The sequence below is a fragment of the Lepidochelys olivacea genome, assembly GCF_965140295.1.
Source record: "Lepidochelys olivacea isolate rLepOli2 genome assembly, chromosome: 1".
Classification (NCBI taxonomy): Eukaryota; Metazoa; Chordata; order Testudines; family Cheloniidae; genus Lepidochelys; species Lepidochelys olivacea.
Genome location: NC_140411.1, coordinates 78946952 through 78973980, shown reverse-complemented (window position 1 = coordinate 78973980; position 27029 = coordinate 78946952). Strand labels below are relative to the sequence as shown.

General features: G+C 39.2%; 1 protein-coding gene across 9 annotated transcripts in view; it reads left to right on the top strand.

Moving 5' to 3' along the window:
- The window catches only part of DACH1 (dachshund family transcription factor 1), a 462414-nt gene that overhangs the window by 158787 nt on the left and 276598 nt on the right, over positions 1 to 27029 (top strand). For all 9 annotated transcript variants that reach the window (XM_084613154.1, XM_084613156.1, XM_084613162.1 and 6 more), the window contains exon 2: positions 18754 to 18869. In XM_084613154.1, coding sequence (XP_084469280.1) covers positions 18754 to 18869 — 116 coding nt within the window. The remainder of the gene's footprint in view (positions 1 to 18753; positions 18870 to 27029) is intronic.

The window sequence follows — 27029 nt, the reverse complement described above, 5'->3', positions numbered from 1 at the left end:
TACCAAATTGAGGTCTCCTTGTGATATATTCTGTAAAAATAAATGACAATTCCTGCACATAGTAAAATTGTTATAGCAAAATATGCATATGGAGATTAAAGGTGCACAACAACTTTAGATCTGTTTTTAGGGCAGGAAAGTTTTTGTTCTATTTGTAACATAATACGGTCTTGGTCTGCTACTTGGGTTCCTAGGTGCTACTACAATTGAAGTAATAAATATTAGTAATAATAATCTGTTTCTATCTCCAAAACTGTAATGAACTTAAAAAAAACCTGGTCCATATTTTCATGAAATTGATATTATTTAAAAATTGTCCACTATATACTTTTAAAAATATATTTCACTTACTTTTTGACTGAGACATCTGAGCCTGGAAGGAAACTCCTGAAAATAAGTATTTAAATCTGAAACACCCAGAATCTTAAACAGTGGCAGGAAATGGTGCTGCTGTGATCTGTGTAATACATTATTTATCATGCTATGATTGCAGAAATAATAAATATCTTAATTAGTGGATTTAATCAATTATGCTTTCATACCTTAATTGCCTGTAGAGGAACATGAAAAAGTTTCTTCTGTTATCCTGCCTTTTAAAACACTTTTATCATACTCTTCTTCTTTCAAGCGTTTAAGTCTTGATAACTTAATTACATGCCTTATTCAAATACAAGATCATATGAACCTATAATGACTTAAATCATCTGTTTACTAATAATTCATCCAGTAGCTTTCTGTGTGTTTTTTTGGAGGAGAGCAGGGTGGGAGGGGGGAAAGGACCTTATCGGCAATTACATTTGGTGCAGTATTATAAACAAATAACAATATAGTTGTATAGTCTGCCATTTAGTTCAGTGTTTGGGTGCATTCAGTCTATTGAATTAATCTCACTTTTAAACAATAGAAAATAATACTTTAATAGCCCGATTTTCACTGGCTCTGTGGGATGCTGAAATTAGTATTATAATGGAGTGTGTATAGTTTGTGTTGAATCTGATTGCTTTAGCAGCAGTCAGTTTGATAGTATCAGGTTCCAGCTTGCACTACTAGGTCAACATGGACCCAGGCCATTAAAGGAGAAAGGTTCAGGGAAAGTTCATTTCTATTGTTTTACCATGGTTACAAAACAAAAAAAAAAACAAAAAAAAAAAAAGGAGAAATCCTGCATTTGTAACATATTGCTTCCTTGGGCCCTGGAGGTACTATGATCTCCCTCCCCGCCCACCCCTTAAATTGAACACAGAAATATAAACCTCATGATTATCTGTTGTGTAAACAAAAGAATATTCTCTGATCATTTTTGAAGGAAAACACAGATGTTCCCTGTTGACTGCTGATGTTATTAAGCAAAATGTTTATATTCATTTAATTTGATCTCCTAAACTGTCAAGGTTTAAATTTGTTACTGGGTCAATACAAAAATTAAAACTTCATAAAAGCTGTTATTACTGGCTTTTGTTTACATTATGTTAGGGTTAATTAATTCACAGTAAATCTTGAAGAATACGTGTGTTTATTTTCTCTTTAAAATAACCTGTCCATTAGAGCGTTTTCTTTTTATTGTGGTTATAAAATAAAACAACATTTTCAGAAAAGTATGTGTATCTTAAATGTCACCATGTGTGTGTAACATATATTGTAAGGTTGTAAACCACTTGTAATGTGCCATTATGAAAACGTTTAAATCCTACAATCTGTGTTTTGGTTACATATTTCAAAAAAGAAAAAAAGAAAAAAGAGAATCTTTAGAACAGTGTGTATGCTTTCTATTGTTTTAAGTGTGAACTGTTCTACACCATGGAGTACTTTGTTCTAAGGGAAAAGTCTTATAACATGGCACAGTATAATGTTCAACTGACTTACTGTAACAAACCATAGTAATTTTGTAAAGAAAAATATTGTACAAATATCCTCCCTTCTAGGAAGCGTTGATGATTTTTAACTGAACGCTGTAGATTATGATACAAAGAGAGAACCGTTGTCAGCAATATATTTTTGTTATTAAAGAACCTCATGCAAAGCTCCCATAAGCTGGCTCTTTAGGAGAGTGCAGCTGTGTATGCAAGCTCAACCAATTTTTAAGCAAGTCAGAGAAATGTGTCATTTAGGAGAGAGTCTGTATTCAGTCCCAGTGATGGAAGCTAGCTAAGGGACATCCGATGAAATGAGCTGTAGCTCACGAAAGCTTATGCTCAAATAAATTGGTTAGTCTCTAAGGTGCCACAAGTCCTCCTTTTCTTTTTGCGAAGACAGACTAACACGGCTGTTAGTCTGAAACCTAAGGGACAAGGTAATTTTACAGAATTGCCTACAGCCATATCTCCCCAGACTCTACTCTCGTAAAAAGATCTCATGAGTTAAGCAGGGTCAGGGTAAGTGAGTATTTGGATGGGGGATCTCTACGGAAAATGTAGTATTGTTGATTCGGTACTTGGCATTTTCCCCTCTGAGGCGGTATTGACCTAATCCTCCAATGTGCTGCTGCTCCTGGTTCTGTTTTTGGAATGAGATGTAAAACAGACGTCCTGATCACCTGTGGTCATTAAAGGGATCCGGGGGTGTTAATCCCACTATACTAGCTTAATTCAGACTTAGGGTGTGAGACAATGCCTTCCTAACTTTTTCCTGTATTTTCAATTGGATAAGGTATTCACTTCCTGTCTTAACTTATCGCATGGTTTGGCTGTGCACTGCTAATCACCGGCAGTTTTATTGCAGTAATTGCTATATTCACTTGTGGGCATATTTATCCATTATATCTACATATAATATATGTATAAAGAGTTTATACTAAGTAAAGCTTGTAAAATTCTTTAGGTTCTGTGTGAATGGAAGGAACTGTATAAATGCAAGATCTTTATCACCAGGTAGGCTGGAATGGTGACACAAATATGTTGCTTACTTGAAATGCATCCTAGGCTGCAACTTAGTTCAGTGATATCATTACACAATATATCCCATAACAGACTGAGGTAAGAAGTTCTGACAGTGATAAAGGGCTTAGGAGGGCTCTGGGTTTATCTACACTGTATGTATACCACCTATATCCTCCTCTTCAAATATTGTTAAACCTGCTGGGAGGTCTTCCAGGGCTCACCACCTAATTGAAGGTAAAACACCTAGGCCAGTTAAGTGCCACCACCACCTATGAGAGCCATTACCACGATCATTCTCACTGGGGGAAATGGGAGGCCCTGCGTCCCAACTCCTGTTTGTTCTGAGGCCTGTACTGCAGAAGGTACAGAATCTCTCATCTCCCAGGTGCTGTGAGGCTGAGAACCTGCTCCTTTACCACAAAGATCACCAAAAATATACCCATGTGCTTTGTGGTTTGGCCAGCAACACAGGATATTGAACGTAGTTAATCAATGTTGCCAACTGCAAATGTTCAAAGATCATGAGTCAGACCCTCCAAAATAATGAGAGAATTTTTTTTGTGGAGGGGATGCTTTTTATTTGACTTCTTGGTTTCTGAGCTCTCAGGTACACTCAGGTCACATTTTCAAGCTTTTATCTGCAATGTAAGGACTAGAAACTTATTTTTTTTTAAAATGGAAGCTGGGGCTTTAAGAAAAACACTAACTATCAAGAAACTCACAGTAAAATCATGAGTTGGCAAAACTGCCTGAACACTTGCTTTACTGTGCTCCTGATTTTGGAAAGATAAGGTGGGTGAGGTAATATCTTCTATTGGACCAGCTTCTGTTGGTGAACAAGACAAGGTTTTAAGCTTACATAGAGATCTCTTTTAGGTCTGGGAAAGATACTTAGGGAAGGTCTACTTTTAAAATGCTACATTTAAAACTGGTACAGCTGAGCCACTGTATTGCTCCAGTGAAGATGCTATTACACTGACGGGAGACCTTCTCCCATCAGTATAGTTAATCCACCTCTGTGAGAGGCAACAGGAGAAGCTCTCCTGTCAACATAGCGCTGTCTATGCTGGGGGTTAGGTCGGTATAACTGTTTTGCTCAGGGATGTGGATTTTTCACACCCCTGAGTGATGTAGTTATTCTGTTAGAAGTTTATAGTGTAGACCTGGCCTAAGTGTCACAACTAAATACAAAGTGAAACATATTGTTAAGCAAAAGGAGTTAACACATGTTGCAAGAGACTATTCAAAGTGAAATTGGCATTTAGCACCTCTGCAGTCGTAGGTGGGTTACAGAATGTTGTAATGAGCCATAAATCCAGTATCTTTTTTGAGTCCATGATTGTTAGTGTTTACCAAAGTTATGAATTTAAGTTCCTAGGCCAGTGAGTGGTGGGCACACGGCCCATCAGGGTAATCTGCTAGAGGGCTGCCAGATAGTTTGTTTACATTTGCAGAGCCACGCGCAGCTCCCAGTGGCTGCGGTTCGCCATTCCCGACCAATGGGAGCTGCGGAAAGCGGCGCGGGCTGCAGGGACGTGCTAGCCACCACCTCCCACAGCTCCCATTGGCTGGGAATGATGAACCAAGGCAGCCCTCCAGCGGATTACCCTGATGTGCCACAGGTTGCCCACTACTGGCCTAGGCTCATCTTTTGAAGATGGTGTGTAAGTTTCCTTTGAGGTCAAGGACTCAGAGGGCAGATATGGAGTGATAGTTTTGTGAAAAGTGTTTGCCCATAGGTGCTAGGGTGTTTTTGTATTTTATCATTTTTCTGTGTGAATTCATTCAAGAGCATAGTGATTGCCTTATTTCACCCACACAGTTGTAATTGGGGCATTTAGTGCACTGGATGAGGTACACCACATGTTATGATAGGCCTGTGCAGGATTCATGAATTTTGAAAGATGTGTTGTGAGGGTGTTGATCATTGTAGTAGTAGAGGTGTCTTTGTTGGTTTTGCATCCGTTGTTATGGCAGGATCTTGTGCCACTTTGAGTTTACCCACTAACTTCCTTTGTCCTACAATTGCAGAGGTGTTAACTGGCCACTTCACCTTGAATGGTCTCCTGCAATATGTGTTAACTCCTTATGCTTAACAATCTGTTCCACTTGTATTTAGCTGTGATGCTCTGAGTACCTTTCCCAACCTGAAGAAGAGCTCTGCGTAAGCTCAAAAGCTTCTCTCTCACCAACAGAAGTTGGTCCAATAAAAGATATTACCTCACCCACCTCATCTCTCTAATATTCTGGGACCAACATGGCTACAACAACATGGCAAACTCCTGATTTGGGGCATGGGAAGAGGAAGTTGTTCTAATTACTATGATTCATTATTTGTATTTCAGTAGTGTTTAAAGATCCCAGAAAAAATCTGGGCTTTTTGTGCTAGGAGCAATACAAACAAAGCAAAAGAACATATCTGGCATGTATGGAGCAGTTCCAGGCATTGGGCATGCAATCAAGCATCACACTACAGCCCCAGCCAATGGCAGCATGCCCTCCTGAGAAAAGTTTGCTACTGCTGTCTGGTGCCTTTTTTAGCCGTGGAAGATGGGAAGTCATTCTTTTGCATGAAATTCTACAGTCACCAACACCATATTCCTGGAGGAGAGAAGTTACGAAGTAAAGATTACGATAAAACAAATTAAAAGTACCCCAAACAGAAGAGGCTTGGAAAATCATGAGAGTTACAGTGCATGAATGTGCTCTTTTGCTTTGAGATTTCTTTACTGTTTTGATGATTGTGAGGTATTTGTTAACACACTTGTATAACTGATTTTTTCTGTCATAGTGTGGTAGAAATATGGAGTGAATAACAAAAATATAGTATCTATATTTCTCTCAGAATGGGTGTTGGAGGTGGAGGTGGTGGTTTAAAACATTTGTAAATTGTCCAGTCACAAAATAAGTACAATGCAGATCCATGATTAAGAAGCTTAAATTACATATTAAAACAAACTTCTCAGTAATTGATTTATGTCCTTCCTTAAAATGAGTCCTGATGCATTTTTTATAATTTCCTATTCAATCCTTCTATGTGCATCGTCACAAAATGGGAACTATCTGAAGTGCAAATAAATATAAATAAAAAAAAGTTACTGGGGAGAGTACCATTTATCAGCTCTGTTATCCAAAACCATATTATTTGTACCACTCTTGACACAAATGACTGGTTATCTCCTCAGTGGTGCCCTGAAATAACACTCTGGCAGCAGATGTATTTCTGCTAGGGAAAACTTTTTATAGAATAGTTTTGGGACAGATTTGAGCATTGGCTGTGTTAACAGATGTCAGCAAATTTGGGAATGTTATGGCTGCAATCACTGACTGAACAGTTTTGGCAAAGATAGTTGAATACAAATATGAGCTTTTATATTTCACACAACAACTAACTCTGTAGCAAGATAATATTATAATTTAATACATTAAGTACAATGAAAGTGAACATTTTTACCCTTATCTTTAGGTGAATCTGTTTCTAAATTCAATTTTCTTACAGTTTTATCATTCTTTTCAATGTCTGGCATATGCTGGATTAAAATTCTGCATTTCCCATATAGAATCATAGCATCATAGAATATCAGGGTTGGAAGGGACCTCAGGAGGTCAACTAGTTCAACCCCCTGCTCAAAGCAGGACCAATCCCCAACTAAATCATCCCAGCCAGGGCTTTGTAAAGCCTGACCTTAAAAACTTCAAAGGAAGGAGATTCCACTAGGTAACCCATTCCAGTGCTTCACCACTCTCCTAGTGAAATTTTTTTTCCTAATATCCAACCTAAACCTGACCCACTGCAACTTGAGACCATTACTCCTCGTTCTGTCATCTGCCACCACTGAGAACAGTCTAGATCCGTCCTCTTTGGAATCCCCTTTCAGGTAGTTGAAAGCAGCTATCAAATCCCCTAAATCTCTACTCCCATTTCTGTAGCTGCAGAGGGTTCTCTGCATCCGAAAAAGTGTGGATCTGCAATGAAAAGGGGTTCTCCCTGGGTTATGCAAATTGTGCACAGACAGGAAAATTTTGAGGAGAGGCAGAATAGAGGATGGTCACCCAGATCCTTTGCTGCATGGATTTTCTGGCCCTTCATCCAAAGGAAATTGATGGTTGCTTCAATCAGTTGGCTTCTTCTTCCCTTACCTTCCCCCAGCATCCAGCTCACCTATTCAGGCTGGTCATTGGCATGAAGATTTGGGCCATGCTACATACTTGTAAATGTATTATGAATTTAGATAGTTTTGATTTTAAGGTTTATTTATTCAGCTATTTGTGAGTCTTTTTATATGTATATTAGAATGATAGACACTGTATCCTATTCCAGAAGTAACTTTTTGCCTAACCTTCTTTTCAGTTAAATGTGGGTAGTCTTTCTCCAACAAAAAACATTCTTAAATTAATCTTCCAGCGTGTCTTAAAATGTGTGTAGATTAAGGTCTTAATTCTCATCTCACATAAGTGTAAATCAGAAGCAACTACAGTGAAACACATCTCTTTGTCTGCTTAGCTGTCTATTTAAACTGTTTCCAACCTTTCCCACCATAATCATTGTTTGTTCCATGTGTGATGTATTCATAATTTGTATGCAAAGCAGCAGAATGGGTTTATGAATGCTCTCAGTGAGGGCAATGAGGGGAAGATGGAGAATGTGAAGAGAGATTTGTAACTTATTTTTCAGTTTTCCAACAGTCTTGGTGTCCGTTGGTCTCAATCTTGTCCCCCTCTAATTCTCCACTCTATCTCTGGGGAGCCTCATTTTGTTGCACTATTTAATATATTGCTTCTGTCCTGATGTCTCAAAGATCTAGCTGTACTTTCTTGGGTACTCACACTCTGTTCAGAATTGTACCTCTTTGACAACAGCTCACCTTGGATGGTGTCCCGTTGAGAGCTAAAGCTCAGCATGGCCAACTCCAAAATCTGACATTCCTTGAAAACTTTCGCATCTTCATCCCTCTTGCTTACTTCTGGCAATTCCATTGCCAGCTCTGTTCCCCAGCCTTACAACCATTTTCCTTCTTTATCTGGAATCCATCTCTCCAGTCACTCTGCCATACCCTTAACCTCTCCTCTGTAAATCCCCTTCCCAAAACCCACTTCTTCCAAAAGCCCTATAAACCCTACTCCTCTCTGCAAAAAATAATTCTAAATCATTCAAAGGAAACAGACTTATTATAGGTATTTTGGTAGGAGCCCCAGTCAGTGTTCAGCACCCCATTGTACAAACACACAACAAAAAGATGGTTTCTACTCTGAAGAGTTTACAGTCTAAGCAAAGCAGATGAAACTAACAATGTGCATTCTCGCTTGCTTTTAGTTTGTGATAGCCTTACTCACCGTGAATAGAACCATATTCCATTAATGAACCCATTGACTTCAGTGCAATTATTTGTGGATTAAGCTAGTACCTAATGTGAATATTACAATGTGACTCTAAATGATGGTTTTAGCAGGTAAGCTGTTTGAGGCAAGGTCTATCATCTTGTGGGTCCCAGAGCCCTGGCTCCAGCTTGAGCCTGAATGTCTACACCAGGGATCGGTAACCTTGGCACATGGCCTGTCAGGGAAATCTACTGGTGGGCTGGGATGGTTTGTTTACCTGCAGCGTCCACAGGTTCGGCTGATCGCAGCTCCCACTGGCCACGGTTCACTGTTCCAGGCCAATGGGGGCTGTGGGAAGCGGAGGCCAGCACATCCCTCCGCTCACGCTGCTTCCCAAAGCCGCCATTGGCCTGGAACAGTGAACTGCGGCCAGTGGGAGCTGCGATCGGCTGAACCTGCGGACGCTGCAGGTAAACAAACTGTCCCGGACCGCCAGCGGATTTCCCTGACCGGCCGCATGCCAAAGGTTGCTGATCCCTGGTCTACACTGTAATTTTGTGGTCCTGCAGCCCAGCCCTGCAAGCCTGAGTCAGCTGACACAGGCCAGTTGTGGGTGTTTTATTGCAATGTAGACATACCTCCAAACTACTAGTGACTTGAATGAGATTCATAGGTGTTTTTGTCCTGGACACACGGGAAGAAAGACAAGATGCAAGGGATGTAGGTTAATTATGCCACAGGTTTATGAACTCATCCAGGAACTATCCAGCAATAACTTGTACAGTGCCAGTCATAATTCCTTTCTGAATCATTATCACCTGGTTGAGGGCTGCTCTCAAGCCCCTCACCCCTCCACACCATTTCTGGGATGCCACAGTCCCGCCATCTGAGGGCTAAGGGCAGGGGAGTGCTATGCCAGGCATTAGAATCCCCAATCCCATTCCCCAGCTTCTTCAGGGATGCTTTCTCCTAAGTCCTCTTACAGTTCTGGTTTCTCATGGTACTGGACCTCTATGGAACAAGTACCTGCACTGGACATCTGCAACCAGGGGGTGCCAGTAATTACGTGCATCTGCACAGAGCAGTGGAGAGTCTGATACTATGGCTGTCACCATTGTGAATCTCACAGTTATAATAAATAGAATTACTTTAAGAAAATATAGCATTAAAGTTGATTTTCTATTTGGGTGACTCGGACTACTCTTTGCAGTATATAGTGAATGAGTGAGGGTTTCAGATTAATAATAATAATATTAAAAAAAACCTAAAGGGCAGTGAACATTAACCACAATCTCTGGCAGAAGCCAAAATATAATCTTTTGAGTACACATTTTTTTTTTTTTAAGGAATAAAGGTTTAAGATATAGGCAGCTTCATTAAATAGGTGACAGTTCACTTGTTTCAGCTTTTCATGTGAAGAGTGTGGCCAATTAAATGATGAATTAATTAGAGTACTACAGTGGATACACATACATGGTGGAGCTTCATTATCAACTGTTGTGAATAGGAGTGGAATATTATTAGCAAACCAGCAGCAAGGCCAGAATATCCTCACAAAACACCTACCGAGAATAATAGGAATATTTGCCTATCCCAGGTAGTAATTTGGTTACCACGCAAATATGAAGTGAAATGTATTTGCTATGTAACTTTATTTGAATATAGTAGATAATGAATAATGAGTTTGAGATCCACAGTGGAGTTTATCAACAAATTCTTCTTCTCTGTGTGTGTGTGTGTGTGTGTGTGTGTGTGTGTTTTAAGAGGGTCTCAGAACTGAGTGCTGAGATCTGATAATTTTTTCAGATATACTGATAAAAATGGATTTTCTAAACTTTCCAAACAAAAATTCCCTATAAAATATGCACTTTAATTGTGTGTGCTTGTACAAAATGGATAATTGTGCAGGGAAATGGCTTAGTTCTCTTTTATGAATCTTATGGGCTATTTACACATGCAATTTTCTGATTTGTGTTCACAAACTAGTGAATTTTTGCAAATGTATGAACAGTTCAATGCAGATGGCAAAAAAACAATCAAACAAAAATCCAAGAACATTAGCCACATTCTCTGGCAGAAGCAAGAATAAAATCTTTTATTTTAAGCATAGTTTTTTAAAGGGCAAATTATGGAAATCAAGTCTTTAAGCAGAATGATTCATATGAGACTATCAATGAAATCAATACTTCACAAAACAAATATATATTTTTCAGATTTGTATAATACGGTCATGCTATTGTGAAGAACTGTAACACTGTCCTTGGAGGTTTATGTCATGTCACTGCTTGTCAGGTGACACAACTGGCAAAATGCAATATTTTGTGACAGACATTGAACATAAACATGTTCTTATTTGTTGCTGATTAATTATTGAATATATTAATACACTTTTTACTCATTCACTTTACCAGTTACCATTACCATGAGTTACCATTTTACCAATGATGATTTTACCAATAAAATTGGGTACAAAGATACTTAAAAAAATAATAAAAAAAGGCAAGAACAAAATGGTAACTCATGGTAATGGTAACTGGTAAAGTGAATGAGTAAAAAGTGTATTAATATATTCAATAATTAATCAGCAACAAATAAGAACATGTTTAAGTATCTTTGTACCCAATTTTATTGGTAAAATCATGTAACTGAAATGATTCCTTCTGTTTCGATAAAACTGAAGAAAGTTGTAATGAGGGGAAAACTAATAATTAGTATTTAACTATCTGTTCTGAAGTTTTCAAGTTCAGATATTGTCAATATCTGGATTTATGCTGAAACTCTTATACTGAGGTATCACGCACATTCTGTGCCGGATTACATATTGCCCTCATCTATTGTGGAACCTCCACTGATGTCAATGGGAGGTAAGCACAAAGATGAAGGGTAGAATATGGTCGTTATGTACTAATTTAATTTTTAGTTAATCTGATTATTTATTATTTGAATATCTTATGGACATTTTAGTATTGCTCAATGAGAAAATATGCTCACCATTAGGAGCACAACTATTTTAACCCTTTGTTTATCTCCCTTTCCCATCCTCTTTTGTTTGTGTTCCTTTTCCCTAATTTTATGCCTTCTCAGTTCTTCATTGCAGAAGCACCCAATTCCCACTTTTGCATGGCTTCATTTCTGCCACCCTCTTCTGTCACAGCACCTATATGCCATGCTTGTGATCTGTCAAGGACAACCACTCTAAACTCCTCAGGAATCACCTCTTTTGGGAAGAGACCCATGTCTCCCTGCCTCCTGACAGCGTTAAGCCGTGCAGCTCCCAGATTTACGCTGTGATATTCCCAGCAAGCCAGATTGCCTAGACGGATCAGCACCTGTTCTTGGCTTGCTCTCAGTGCTTTATCTATAATAAAAGAGGTGCCGGGACTCAAGCAATTAGGTGTTGGTGCTCACACAATATTTTTCCATTCATAACTGATACAGCAAGCCCAGAGGTGCAGAGGCTATGAACTGCCAAGTCTAGAGGTGCTAGGGTTCAGCCCTGGTAAACCCTGGCACAAATTAAGCACTGCTTGCTCTCCAGATGCCATGAACAGAGTAATTGTCAACAGTTACAAGTTACCACACAGTTCATTCTAAGCAATCACGTTTATTCTTAAGGTGAAAACATTACAGAGAAAAGAACCTGCACACATGCTAAAAAGCTTACCAGAGGTCACTCCAACTCCAACCTCAGAACCTGGTAGGTGTTAGTCCGTCCAATCCTTCCTCAAGGATTGGGGACCCTGGTCTGAAGAGTCTGTCTGTTTGCTGGACCAATAAGAAGGCCCTGAGTCAGTTTTAAGTCAAGCTATTTATTCCAAAGTCCTTTCTGTGTTTAGTTGGCCTCTGGAGAATCCAGTTTGAACTCCCAAGCAGGTGGTATCTCCACCCACTGTTCTAAGTTCCTAGAGGAGCTGCGGTAGCCCTTCCTCACTGAATAGAACACAAACATACATCATCCATTCATTTAAAACAATGAACCCCCAAGATACTGCATGGGGTTGCAATATCTGTTACATCTCCCTCTAGAGCAGGGATCAACAATCTTTGGCAAGCACCCTGACAGGGTAAGCCCCCTGGCAGGCTGGGCCGGTTTGTTTAGCTGCCGCGTCCACAGGTTCAGCCGATCGCAGCTCCCACTGGCCGCGGTTCGTCGCTCCAGGCCAATGGGGGCTGCGGGAAGCAGAGGCCAGGACTTCCCTCAGCCCAGCACAACTGTTGTAGCATTTCAACCAATGGAATGAAGATGCAGTAGTGAGCTATTGGCCAAGTCAGCTGTGACATCACAATCTTACGACCAAACAATTAACTGTTTGTAACTATCATTTATGATATAGATTAAAAACGGGGTGGCTTGCATGTTAGTTGTTATCTATTAGGAGAACCATAATGTTTGAGTAATCTCCCCCAAATCCTGTACCTTTAATATCACAGCTACATGCAAGAGGCAAAATTATAAACATCATGGCTTCCACCAATCCCACCCTAATTGTCTCAGCCAAATAGCAGCCCTATTTGTTACTGTAGACATCCAGTCACTCTGGTTGCCATAAAGAAAACAATATTTGTTAATGGTGACACACTGCAGTCTATGAGATACTGCAATTATTTCCTGTCATGTTTTGGACAAAAATGTACTATTTTTGTGGTAACTGTTTGGAAAAATGTTGACTTTTTAATGGTGGCCACTGTGTTTGAGGGGCAGTCTGGTCTAATGCATAGGGCTGGGTGTCATAAGACATGAGTTCTAGTTCCAACTCTCTCACTGAACTGGAGGTATTGTTTCATGGTCTCTGTGTATATAATGTCTTCTGCAGTTTCCACGGTATGCATCCGATGAAGTGAGTTGTAGCTCACAAAAGCTCATGCTCAAATAAATTGGTTAGTCTCTAAGGTGCCACAAGTACTTCTTTTCTTTTTGCGAATACAGACTAACACGGCTGTTACTCTGAAACACTTCACAAGTGTGATTCTCTTTCCTCTCTCACCCTTTGACTTGTGTATTTAGATAGCAAGGTCTTCAGGGAAGAGGCTACTTCTTACTGTGTGTTTGTAGTGGGGCGCCCGACTTGAACTGGGGCCTTTAGGTGTTACAGTAATACAAATAATAATATTCTGCCTAGGGTTTTCCAAATATTTCCAAGAACAAGTTTGGTACGATATGTGGCAAGTTTAGGGGAAACCATGATATTTGCATAGGGGTTTGCAGCAAGGGAAACAGCCTAATGTGGTCTGCTATAACCACCAAAGAAATGTAATGTGCCTAGAACCAAACAGCTGATTTATTAGTGCTATGAGTGTCCTTTGGATAGGCTATCGCATGCAGAGTATCTTATTCCATTCTGTCTAATTATTTGTAGCATTAATAAACTGGTACTGCCCACTATGCCAAAGATTCATTTCTCAGTAATTTAGTTTTAAAAATAGAAGAAATATATATTTTAAGTCTGTAGAATACTATTGTCCTTTCACTTTCTGGAACCACTTTTATGGCACAGTCTCTCCCTTTCAAAGATCATTGGTTTGTTTCTTTTTCCCTTGTGAAGATTTTAAAATGCACCTCTGTACTTTATTTTTTATCAGCATTGTTTGCTGTCTCGATAAATCTTTCTAATACATCATGAGAAGTTCAACAGTAATTATGCGTGAGAAGGTTTTCTGCATAACTATGGGAAGAAAAATAAATTTAAAGTAATTGCCCTGAGACTTTTATTGTTTTATACTACTGCTGTAAGTAAATAGAACACAAAGTAATGTTTGTTTTACTAACTGCTAAAATAGAAATTTATCTAATCTCAGGATTACATTCTTGCTTCTATGTTCTTGGACATGCTTTCAGTTAACTAAAGTTGAGGGTACGTGTCTAAGTGGAAAACTTGAACTGGCGTGAATGAACATCAGAATATTTTGTCTTTTCCCTTTAATACTATAGTGCAATACATTTGAAATATTCTGAAGGATGGTAACCTTATAAATCAGGCTTTTTCAAAACTGAGGAATGAAGTTACATGGTGGTTTGGTCAATCCTTTGGCATTTTGCTTTGTTTTAGCCTTTCATTTGCAAGCTGATGCATCATTATAGTGTTCATGAGAGGTGCGGGTACAGCACTGGCAGCAGCAGTGCAAGGTGTCCCAGGAAGGAAGGACCGCTTCTAATAGTGGGAGATTCTCAGTGCCATTCAGTTATTGATCTCTCTGCTGAGACCAGGAAGATTTTTTGTTAGTACCAATGTTGGTAGTGCTTTTCGTAATGCAGGTATTTATTCTTTGGGAGCTGGGCAGAGACATCTGACGCATTTCACATAGCACACCAGCTAGTCAATAGACTGTAATAACTTTTGATAACTGATCACCTATACTGGATTCAACCAATTGCCTTGAGGTAAAAGACTCCATATGCCAGTATCATTCCTTTGCCCTATCCAGTCTCCCCTAACCGCCCTAGCAAGATATCTTCCTACCACACCAGATTTTTAACCATTACAGTGCTGCCTAATACAACAAGCACTTAGGGTGTGATTGTGATCCCCTGCTGTTTTGCATACCTGGTGTCTCCTCACTGAGAATGTTAGCACTTAAAATGACACTGCTGCATTCCAGAGCATGAATGAGAGGAGCAAAATTGGTTAATCCATTACTGCTGCTGTTAATAAGTGACACTGGTATACTGTGAAGCTAGAGGAGAAAGAAGGAGCAATTGAGCTCTAAAGTCTTGAAAGACGTATTCTAAATGTGGCAGGAAAGGGCTTATTGAATGCAAAATGTATTTAAGGAGATAATTTCTTCTGGTGTCCCCTTGCAAAGGGACCTGAGTTTGGACCAGATTCTTTCCTTTGATTGTAGTGCACCTATACATGAAGGTCTGGCTGAACAAGGAGTGTCTGGAGATGCACTTCTGCCAAACATGGTTCATTTAAATTATATACCTGCTCTTTGCCCATAGGGCAAGATTTTCAGCTGAATTGGCCAAGCTGCATAGGCCAAGACTAGCCAAGCTGCTTTGAAATTGATGGTGCTACAATGATATAAACCAGCTAAGGGTGTAACAGGACATTCTGACATGTTCTTTGTGAAAGTTTTAAAGAATAATAATAAAAAAAATATTATTCTCTATTTTTACCTTGTTACTTTTCCAGTTTGAGAGGAGGCAGACTGAGCCGTGGGTGCATACTCTCCTCAAGCATTTGTCATTTGTCACCTCCCAAGTATGATTTCTTCCCCTGTATTTTTTCTCCTTTTCATAATTGAAAACTACCTGCTTCATGGCTGCTTCATTGCAACATGAGCTATGCTTAGTTTGGGGGAAAGAATGGATTAAAGAAGGACAATCTATTTGTGGACCAAGCCCCTCTGCCAGGGATGGCTATACCAATTAGGAAGTGGAACTATGACCCTGTATACAGACATCTGGCCCTGAGAGCAGTTAATTTTGGTTAGCTCTGCAGGAGAGAGCAGCGTACATTCTTGAGTCAGGCCATAGTTATTTTTAAGATTTTATAATAGAACTAGAAAAATTTCATCATAAACGACAAAGTAGTATGCAAGGTTTCTGGCGAGGTACAAAAACTTTAAAATGTCAAAATAAGGTTTTTTTTTTACTTTTGCTGAACTGTAGGAATGAAAGATACAAGAATATGTACTTTTTCTCCATCTTAGCTCAAAAAGCATTCCTATGCCCCTTTAAAAACAGAGACAGTCAAGATTTTGGCATTATGTGCATATTATATATACGCATAATATAAAGGATTAACTACCTTGGTGGCAAATATAAAACAGGATTATTGTAGTTTAGAAATTTGTTAGTGAAACAAGTGTGTAATATAAATAATAACTTAAAACAATTGTTATTACATAATCAGTCATTTGGGGAAATCAGTGTATGCTTCCTTTATCCAATCAGTGGTGTACTCATTTTAATTGGGTACTAGACAGTCTGCAGTGACTCTAAATTAGGTCTTCCAGACTTATTATTTTAGGAGTCTGAAATTTATTTACCTGAATTTTCATAATTAGCAACTATTTCTTAAATAGATAAAAAAGTGCAAGATGGTTGTTTCTACATGGAAAAAAATGTTATCAGAAAAAAAAGAGAACTAGCCCACCGAACTGGCATTTAAATAACATCACCCTTTGGGTTTTGAATTGGAAACATAGGTCTTCACCCAGCAAACACTTACTCCAGAAAGTTACCCTGTTGGGCTAGTGTATGACTTTGTGGCAACCCCCTCTGTATGGTGCAGCATGTTCAAGTGCTGCTCCAGGAGCAGCATATGGAAGGAATCATAAGGGCAGAGCACTGTTTCCCCTGTGTGCCCAGCCCCAAGGTCTGGGTAGCTTACATGGGGTTATAAGGCTCTTACTTCCCCTGATTCACTTGCATAGGCCTTGCAGCCTGTGGCACAATCAAGCCTGCTGACTTCGCTGAGGCTACTTTTGTGAGTAAGCACTACCTCCAAAAAATGAGTCTTTGCAGGTGTGATCTCTTACATTTTAATGAGCCTGAAGACCTCTGCTAACACTCCATACATAATGTGTTCTATTATGGTCTGGTAAAGCAACACATAGGCTATGGCTTGTATGTTGATGTCAGATTCCTGCAATACCCAGGCTCACCACTGTGAGTTGAGAAGAGAGGGTCGCCACTGGTATTTAAATTGAGCCATTAAAGTTTGCTAACACAGTGGGCTTTTTTTGTGGGGAATATTTTAGAAACACTCCATTGAAGTCAGATGGTTTTTGTGTGTGATTTTTATCAGTTTCAGGTGTTTTCATGGCATGTTTATTTTATTATCACTCATATAGAACATTCCAAAGAAAGTGAGGATTTTTGATTTTCTGATGTGATGCCTCTTTGTGATATCACTGTAAAACAATCTGGTTCTCATGTAGATCTTTTTCAATTAGAGGAGGAAATAAGAATTTTTGTTTATCTTTAAAAAAAGAAAAAATTCCCTGGTTTATAATATTAATAATGACCTCAATTCAGGACAGTAACTTAGGAACTAATGACCAGTTAAGGTTAATGGCCCAAGGCCCTGAGTCATTAAACTCCAAGGAAATGTCCTGCACTTTGATTGTCATTAGTTTATTAGAAATGGATTGTAGAAGTTAAAAAAAAATTGGATGTTTCTAAACCCAGGGATGATCTGATGGTCACAGGAAAAGTAGATGTTTTATTATCTGCTTCCTGCTGCAGTCCCAGCATAGATAACAATCCCAATACAGTCAATGGTATTTTGGCCTATGCGAGGACCGCCGGGGCTGAGCAGCTGATTGTCACCATCTTCCCCCCCTTCAGAAATAAACGAGACACCCTTATGTTGGGCATAGCCAAGAATAAGACTTCAATGTAAAAAAAAAATAGATTGCCTGGCTCTGTGAAGTCATCCCTAAATAACCCCCAAGTAGGTAGCTCTAGGAATATACAAGAGCATAATGGTTTGGTCTATACATGGGCATATGCACACTTTGTTGACACGTGTTGCAGATATAAAGCCCTGGCTGGGATGATTTAATTGGGGATGGGTCCTGCTTTTGAGCAGGGGGTTGGACTAGATGACTTCCTGAGGTCCCTTCCAACACTGATATTCTATGATTCTATGATTCTATTCATATGTGGGTAGGTAGTAAATATTTTCATTGTAGTCCATGTTTAATTTGTAGGTTACTGGAGGTGGAAAGTTATATGAGCAAAGGACAAGGAATGCTTAAACTTGAAGCCTTTTATTTATTTATTTAAACTTTTATTTATTCACACTGGGCATATGTATGCTGCTATGATGACAGTTGCTCAACAGTGTCCTACAAATAATTCTGAGCCCTTTCTGTTGTAGTACATTTAAAGTAAGGTGACTTAGTGTGATTTTCACTTTAAATAGAATAAGGGTTAAATGATAACTTGACTTATCTTTTAAATGACAAAAAATAAAGAAATTGCAAGACCTTTTCACACATTAGATATGTATTGTCATTTATCATCTAGATATCAGGCTAGCAGTGCGAAGTAATAAAACATATCATCGAAAAATGTGCTATAGGTCTGAATCACTCTTTCATTCCACCTCCCAGCTAACTGTAGTATTAAATCAAACAAGCAGAACATTTCCTTAGGCAGCCATTGCCTTTTAATTTCCTGAAGAACCTTAAAATATCATTCATTACAAGTACTACACATATTTGGTTTTTAAAAGTCTCATAAATCAATAGCAAGCTGACTGTAATAATTATTACAAGTTAGTGCATAATTTTCGTGCTGAAGGCTGCATGCAGAACTTTAGCATATGCAAACGAGGCAATTCAAACTGTGTATAGATATTAATATGAAGAAGCAGGTAACGAGGTGCAGGCTATGAATTATGCATCAAGAGCGGCTGATCTTCAATGAGGAAAATGAATTCAGCATGTAATCTAATTAGTGATGGAAGTCTATTACATCTAACTGCAAAAGCAACCGTCCTTGAAACAAATTTATTTACAGTCCATGTTACCACTTGAAACAACTTTGAAATGATGTGTAAGACAACAGCTTAATTGTAAAAAAAAAATTGTTTGTTTGTTTCAGTTCTAGACCTGGAAGGCCTCCTAAGAGGACTCAAAGTGTCACCTCCCCAGAGAATTCTCATATCATGCCACACTCTGTCCCAGGTCTAATGTCTCCTGGAATCATCCCGCCAACAGGTAGGACTGTTAATAATGCATTAACACTTGAAATGTTATGGCTAGTTGATTTACATTCATTTGTTTAATAATCACAAACAATAACAAAGGAAAAAAATACAAAATCAACACCGTAATATCACATAACTTATGCTGCAACATGGAATATCTTATTGTCATGTTAATGTATTGTCTACTAGAAAGGTAGCAGCACAACATTTTACAATACAAACACTTGAGTAGACAGTGACCCGTTATAGTGTTTTTTCTCTTTTTTTAATTTAAAAAAATAGTCCTTTGAAGCATAGCATTTCTTACCTTATTGTTTTCATCCTCCTGGCAAACAATAATTCCCTCAGTCCTTGTATTTTGAATAGATCAGTGATCCTTGTCACTGCTCTTTTTTGCCTCTTTATCTGACCACTTGTACAATAGTTGGTATCATCAGTAATGTGCCTGCCCCAGAGAATTGAGTTTATTAGTTGGAGTAACTACTTGTTGCACAAACATTCCTTATGATTTCTCACACTCAAATCATGCCCATGGTATATTTCAATGGGAAGAATGTCTGCCTTCCTTGTGATTATATTAATGTCCACTTAGGCAACATTTTGTCACTTAATTAAACTGCCATCATCTTTTTTAAGGTGAAAAGATAAACACTGTTGGTCAGATTCTGCTTCCTTATGGAGATAGGATGTTCCTAGGATAGTCCCATTGAAATCAATAGGAGGGGCCTACTACTGTACATAGAAGACCTAATCCATGTAGATGGAAGATCCTAGTGGAAGAGTTGCTATGGAACCTCGGCCCTCACCCTCATGCCATCTCCTTACTTTTCAGGCTGGCAGGAGCCCCTTTATCCTCTGCAAGGCTGATCTGAATCCCCCCACTCCTTCCCCAGGTACCCACTTACTTCCTCATCTTCATCTTTAGCACTGACTTTCTCTTCAGCAAGAGACACATTGCTATAGACAGATCTAAGAGGAGAAGGCAGTGGGATCACAAAGCAGCCTTGAGGAGAATAAGGGATCTTCGCAAGGCTAATAACTGGGAGGGAGGGAGAGAGAGAAGGGGGACAGATGGTAGGAGGACATTTGGGGAGAAGACAAGAAAGGGTGAGGGCAAGATGCCATTGGTAGCAAGGATGTAATGGGTGAGGCAGGAGTATGTTGGGTAGGCAGGCCTGACAACATCTTGTGGGATAAAGGAAAGTACTCTTGCGGGGCAGGGCTAGGGAGAAATGGAGAATCAGATTTAGAGAAGCGGAAGGCTTAGTAGGAGAGAGGAAAACTAGTGAAGAGGAAGTATGGTGGATTCACAGAGAGAACAGAGTGGGAGGGAATTCGAGCATGAAGAAAAAAAGAGAAGGCCATGGTACCCTTCAGGAAAAGGAAATGATTTTGGAGAGGGAATGATCAGAAAGGGGAGAGGGAAAAAGAAATTTGTCAGGGATGGAGTGAGAGAGAAAGAAGAACATGAAGGAAAAGCAATCAGAGGAGAAAGACTTGTTCAAAGTAGGTGATGTGAAAGAAGTTGGAGAAAAATACACAGAAGGAAAAGTGGAGAAGAGGGTGATAAGAGAAATAATGATAATAATAATAAGATAATAATAAGAAATAAGGCAACATGATCATTTTTTATTTTCTTTTATTGAAGATATTCTGGGTGATAGATAAGAGAAAATCCCAGTTGTTGGTGTCACAGTTTTTGGTCTTTGTGGCTTCATTCTTTCAAGCAATAATTTATGAATTAACTATAATAATAAGAATTATTTATATAGTTCCCAGTTCCTCTCTTGTCGCCTGTCAAGGTTCCTTCCCCACTCTGAACTCTAGGGTACAGATGTGGGGACCTGCATGAAAGACCCCCTAAGCTTGTTCTTACCAGCTTAGATTAAAACTTCCCCAAGGTACAAACTTTTACCTTTTGTCCTTGGACCTTATGCTGCCACCACCAAACATGTTAAACAAAGAACAGGGAAAGAGAGCACTTAGAGACGTCTCCCCCACCAAAATATCGCCCCAAGCCCTACACTCCCTTTCCTGGAGAAGGCTTGATAAAAATCTTCACCAATTTGATTAGGTGAACACAGACCCAAACCTTTGGATCTTAAGAACAATGAAAAAGCAATCAGGTTCTTAAAAGAAGAATTTTAATTGAAGAAAAAGTAAAAGAATCACCTCTGTAAAATCAGGATGGTAAATACCTTACAGGGTAATTAGATTCAAAACATAGAGATTCCCTCTAGGCAAAACCTTAAGTTACAAAAAGACACAAAAACAGGAATATACATCCCATTCAGCACAACTTATTTACCAGCCCTTTAAACAAAACAGAAATCTAACACATATCTAGCTAGATTACTTACTAAGTTCTAAGACTCCATTCCTTTTCTGTTCCGGGCAAAAGCATCACACAGACAGACAGACCCTTTGTCCCCCATTCCCCCCCTCTCCAGCTTTCAAAGTAACTTGTCTCCTCATTGGTCATTTTGGTCAGGTGCCAGGGAGGTTATCTTAGCTTCTTAACTCTTTACAGGTAAAAGGGTTTTTCCTCTGGCCAGGAGGGATTTTATAGTTCTGTATACAGAAAGGTGGTTACCCTTCCCTTTATATTTATCACACACCCTCCCAAAAGTATGCAGGAAAACAATTTAATCATAAATATAAATATAATATAATATAATATAGAATACCAGCTTCTTAAAATACCAACACATAAATCAAATAAGGGGTCCAGATAAATAATAAAAAAAAAAGGGAAATAGTTTGGAAGGTAAGGCAATAAGTATAGGGAGAACAGTGGTGATTCATAGGACATCTTTAGAATATGGGAACAGTTTAGGTTGCTTCATAAATGTGGAGTAAGATGGTGAGATCCTTAAACAGCAGGTGGAATATGAGCACAAATACTGTCAGTAGCATGCTCAAGGGGCAGGTCTTGCATATAGACTGAGGCAGCCAAGCTAAGAACTTTAAGAGCCAGCACTACCAAGTGAAAGTCAATCCACCATTTTAAAGACAGCTAACATAGGGCGGGCATAAAATATGATCACAATAGCTCAAATGAGTGAGCAGTTGCACTGCTATATTCTGAATCAGCTGCAAGTGACAGAGCAGCCCCAGGGAGAGGTCTGCCAAGAGGGAATTACAGTAATTGTAATTAAAGTTGTTAGTGCTGATAATGAAAATGCTCCATTTTACATGCACTGAAAACTCATATTATGAATGTTTTCTCACACATTTCTTGGTTAGGATGTTTAAAGGTTTGGAGTTTTCATAAGAATATGTAAGAAGATTAAACATTTTTCTAAAAATAAACAAAACAAAACATAATCAAGCCACTCCTGGAGTGCAGAGTAGCTAGGGTCTCTTCCTTTAGCTGATTTTCCACCTTCCTTAAGTTCCCTTCCCATAATATATAGCCAGTGATAGGCCTTGTATCTATCCATTTGCTGCTGTCTGTACTGAAATTCTCTACATGTAACTTTATTTTGCATGTATGGGTGGACAGTGCTTCCTTATCTTTCGCTGCCTTCTCTATTGCTGCAGTTCTCAAACTGTGGTCTATGGCCCACTGATGGTAATTCCCCTTGTTTCCACTTAGCAAATCACAGTCACATTATAGGAAGAAAAGGTAAAGCAGTTTTAGCTAAAATTATTTATCCATGTAAGCAATTGGTTTAGTTGCCACAGGAATGTAAGACGGTCCCGGATAGAAGTGAAAGGGGTTTTGCACAATTTCATTTTGGAGGGGAGTTGGATTATGAGACAATCTTTCTATTAAGATGTAGTTCATATTACAAAAAAAAGTTTAAGAACCCAGCCTTTTTGGCTTCTACTTGACTGATAAGATATTTGAATGTTGATATTTGGATGGGAAACCTTATTGGGTATCAGAGTAACAGCCGTGTTAGTCTGTATTCGCAAAAAGAAAAGGAGTACTTGTGGCACCTTAGAGACTAACCAATTTATTTGAGCATGAGCTTTCGTGAGCTACAGCTCACTTCATCGGATGCATACCATGGAAACTGCAGAAGACATTATATACACAGAGACCATGAAACAATACCTCCTCCCACCCTACTCTCCTGCTGGTAATAGCTTATCTAAAGTGATCACATTGTGGGGAGAGTGGTCACTTTGGATAAGCTATTACCAGCAGGAGAGTGAGTTTGGGGGGGGGGGGTGGAGGGTGAGAAAACCTGGATTTGTGGTGGAAATGGCCCAACTTGATGATCACTTTAGATAAGCTATTACCAGCAGGAGAGTGGGGTGGGAGGAGGTATTGTTTCATGGTCTCTGTGTATATAATGTCTTCTGCAGTTTCCACGGTATGCATCCGATGAAGTGAGCTGTAGCTCACGAAAGCTCATGCTCAAATAAATTGGTTAGTCTCTAAGGTGCCACAAGTACTCCTTTTCTTATTGGGTATGTCAGTTTTGCTTGATGGTTACTGCAAGGGAAACAGGTGTGACTGTTCTGATCTGAAAGATTGAGTTGTCATGGGCAGTTGTCACTTATTAATAGGATTTGTGTTACATCCCCAGCATTGGAACAGTCTCTTGGAGGACCCTCTTCAATGTACCAAACCCCAAGGCGTCTCACTCTTCCTTTAGGGAAGGCCACTCGGCTTCACTGCCTCCTGAGACCGAACACATAGGTCTTGAGCACTCATGCCTCATACCGTGAGCTCTGTTTGGCAAGTCCAACTGAGACAGACTCCTGGTAGAGACCTGTACACTCTTCAAGAATTAGTGGACCTAACCTAGTATTTGAAGTGACACTCAGGCAGAGTTTTCAAAATAGTAGGATCTATTAGTCAAGTGGAACACAGCATAGGAAATCCTTAGGCTAGCATAGAGAAATGAAGGTTAACTCAAAGGCCATTCTGGTTAGCCCAGAGCCCCAGCCAAACTTTAGTAAAACTCCATTTTCAGGTTCTGTCTGTCTTTCCCAGTCTCACCTCCTTAGTCAGTTCCCAGGTGAGAGAGCCCCCAGCTTCCTCTAGAACCCAATGCTTATCCTCTACCTCACTCCTCTCCAGTCCTTTGTTCCTGTGCTGGGGTCTTTGCTCAACCTCCCTGCTGAGAGTTGGGGAAATTCATCCACCTCTGGTTGCTAGGTGTCAATGTCTTGGTGATTGGGTGTTTCATTGTTTTCTCAGATTTTCCATTGATATGGGGTCAGCCTCTGCCAGTCCTTTTTAGTAATCCCTTCAGGCTCAGATAACTAGGCCATACACACACACCTAGGTTTCTTAGCCTGCCCTGAGCACAAACTTAGTCCTTTTTCTTCACTGGGTAGCCATGCAAAATATAGTGGAAAGTGAGGCTCACATTGGATTCATAAAAATATTACAGAAAATTCCCACTTTGTCATTGCAATCCAATTCAAAATCTCAGGTTGGGAGCTGGAACTAGGAGTCATGTATCCATTGTTTGGAGACCTGTTCTTCCTTTACTGGCCCAATTCCTTGCAACTTGTTAGGGAAAAAAATACTTCGTTACCTGAGGACCAGCAGTTTGATACTCCCTTGCTTAAGGAGAAAGTTGGTTGCTCTCTTTTTACAGAAGTTCTACTGACAAAAATCATGTCCGCTTTGGAGCCAGCTGCTTGTGTGATGCCAAGAGAGATTTGAAATAAGTTAGGGACACAATAAATATTTATTAAATTTTAAAAGTAGAGAGTAAGTAAAAATCTACGCAAGGCAACAGGCTGTTTAAGGGTAGTGCATAGTTATTTTAATGTAATTAGATGCCAGTCTTTTGAGGGGTATTATGTTGAAAAAAACACTTGGGGGCTTATAATAGAGCTATGGGCTGATACAGCTTTCACACAGGGAGATATGGTGCGCTGAACTTGCTTTGCCTCAAATTTCATAAGTGGGTATGTTGCTGTGATGCATCATGGATGTTTACCTCTGTCATCTTGCGTTATACTATATGGTGTGATGCAATGCCAACTTTGTTGGACTTATGGCTTCATTCCAATGATATGCTTAGCTAAGGATTTTTTTTAAAATATAGTTTTCAGAACTCCCTCCATTTCCTCCCTCCACTTCCATTATTATTTTCCCCCCAAAACTTGTTATTTTAAGTCAGTGACATACTGTGGTTAGTGTTTAATTAATTTTAACACCTCAAGTGTTAAAACTTTGGTGGGTCAACATTGATAACCCCTCCAGTCAGTGAGTTTCAATAGAAGATTGTAAGAAGACAATAAGGGTTTACCACACAGAGACACATTCCAGGAGTAGTGGAAGTGCAAAGGGAGGAAGACTGTAGAAGGAGGCTGGTTAGGCTATTATAAAGGAGGTTCAGGCAGTATCAAACACATTAATTCATAGATGGGAAAAAAACTATCTAAAGGGAAACTGGATGAGAAAGTTCCAAGGTCAACTTTTTTTTAATAAAAAACGTATGGGGTACTTGTGATACCAGCATTGTATTAAATACAAACTGACATACAATTGAGAGGACTTACAGCTGTATATTTAATATGAGCTAACCCTGCTGGTGTCCCTCCGATTTTTTTGTAAGTAAAAATAGACTGACTATCTTTAGGTTTGTTTGCTTGTTTTATGGTAACATTTATAGAGTTTTATATCAATAACAGAAGTTCTAATTATACTGTGTGACAATAAAATGGTTGAACAATGGCACACAATCATTTCCACTACAACATGCCTCATACCACAGGGGAGAAGAAAGGTTAGGAAGTAGAAGTGGATTACATGTTTGACCACTTTTGACAGAAGGTGGCTGCCCCTTCGGATCATCTCCTCCTCAAAATCATTTCCCTTTTCTAAAGTGTTCCGGCACCTCCTCTTTTCTTCTTGTTATTAGAACCCAAACTCTCTCTCACTCTGTTCTCACTGTGAACCCACCCTTACTTCACCCTCTCGCCTATTATTCTTAGGTATAGGGGGCTATTGAAAAGCCAGTCAACACACCTGTGACATGATGCATTCCCACAGATAATTCAGTGTCATGGGAAACAAGGCCATTGGTAGGGCAGTAAGTTTGGCTTCCAGTGAGAGAGTCATAGTAATGAAGAGGAAACAGAATGTGGAAAACAAAGAGGAAATGAAGAAAAGTACTATTAACTATTCAAAAAAGTTCACCATTGCTAATCTATTGCAAAGTTCATTATTATAGACAGCTACTCTCTTGTGAAGAATAAGAGTTGGCACTACCATGAATGCAAGGACATTTTTTGAAGTTAAACTACTTTATAGATTGTACTTTCACATTAACATATCAGGAAAGGACAACAGCTGCAAATGTATGGGTGTTTCAGATCAGAAATGAGGGTGGGCCTACAGAACTATGAGAGGGTGAATAGACTGATTTGTTTATTTTAAAGGTTTCACTAATCACAGCATCCAGGAAGATACACAGACAAATAAAACAAATCCAGTCACAACAAATGCATCAAAAGTAAACCATATAAAAAGAACCTTTTCTGAAACTAATCCAATCAAGCTGTGTAGTTCTATCGTCCTCTCATTTTAATGAATAATTATACCAATAGTAATTTTCATAATCTATAGGCTTTACTATTAGATGCCATGTATTTCTGAGCAAGATGTGCACCACTATCTTTAAACACTTCCCAAGAACAGATGGTTAAAACTATTCAATCTCACAGAATAGTGAACATTGAGGTCTCTCTGGCGGGGAAAGAAAGAGCCATGCCAAATTCCCTGAAGTGGATTAAATACCTAAAACCATTTGCAGGTGGGCAATGTACCTGTTTCTTGTTCCCATAATTGGTGGAAGAAAGGAGGGAAAAAAGAAGAGACATCCCCCCACACACTAACCACAGTATGTAAAACAAACCAAAGAAAAGTGTCTTTAGCCCATAGTTGACTGGTATGTTTGGGTTTAAATGCCATTTATTTCCTTTTTTTCTGATAATAACCTTCCTGATGGAGGGATTGTGTTTTGTTGTGTGCTTTTACACAGTGCTGAGCACATTGATGGTGCTCAGTGTGCACCGTCAGCAAACAAGGTATCAGTATAAATATTAAGAAAAGGAGCAGGACAAGGAAGTGCAGGAACTGGTGAGGCAAAACTGAGGGACTGGGAAGCTGGTGAGGCAGGTTTAAGCTAGCAGTATTTCATGGACTATTCCTAGATCAAGATATTCATTCTCTCAAATGAAAACAGCACTG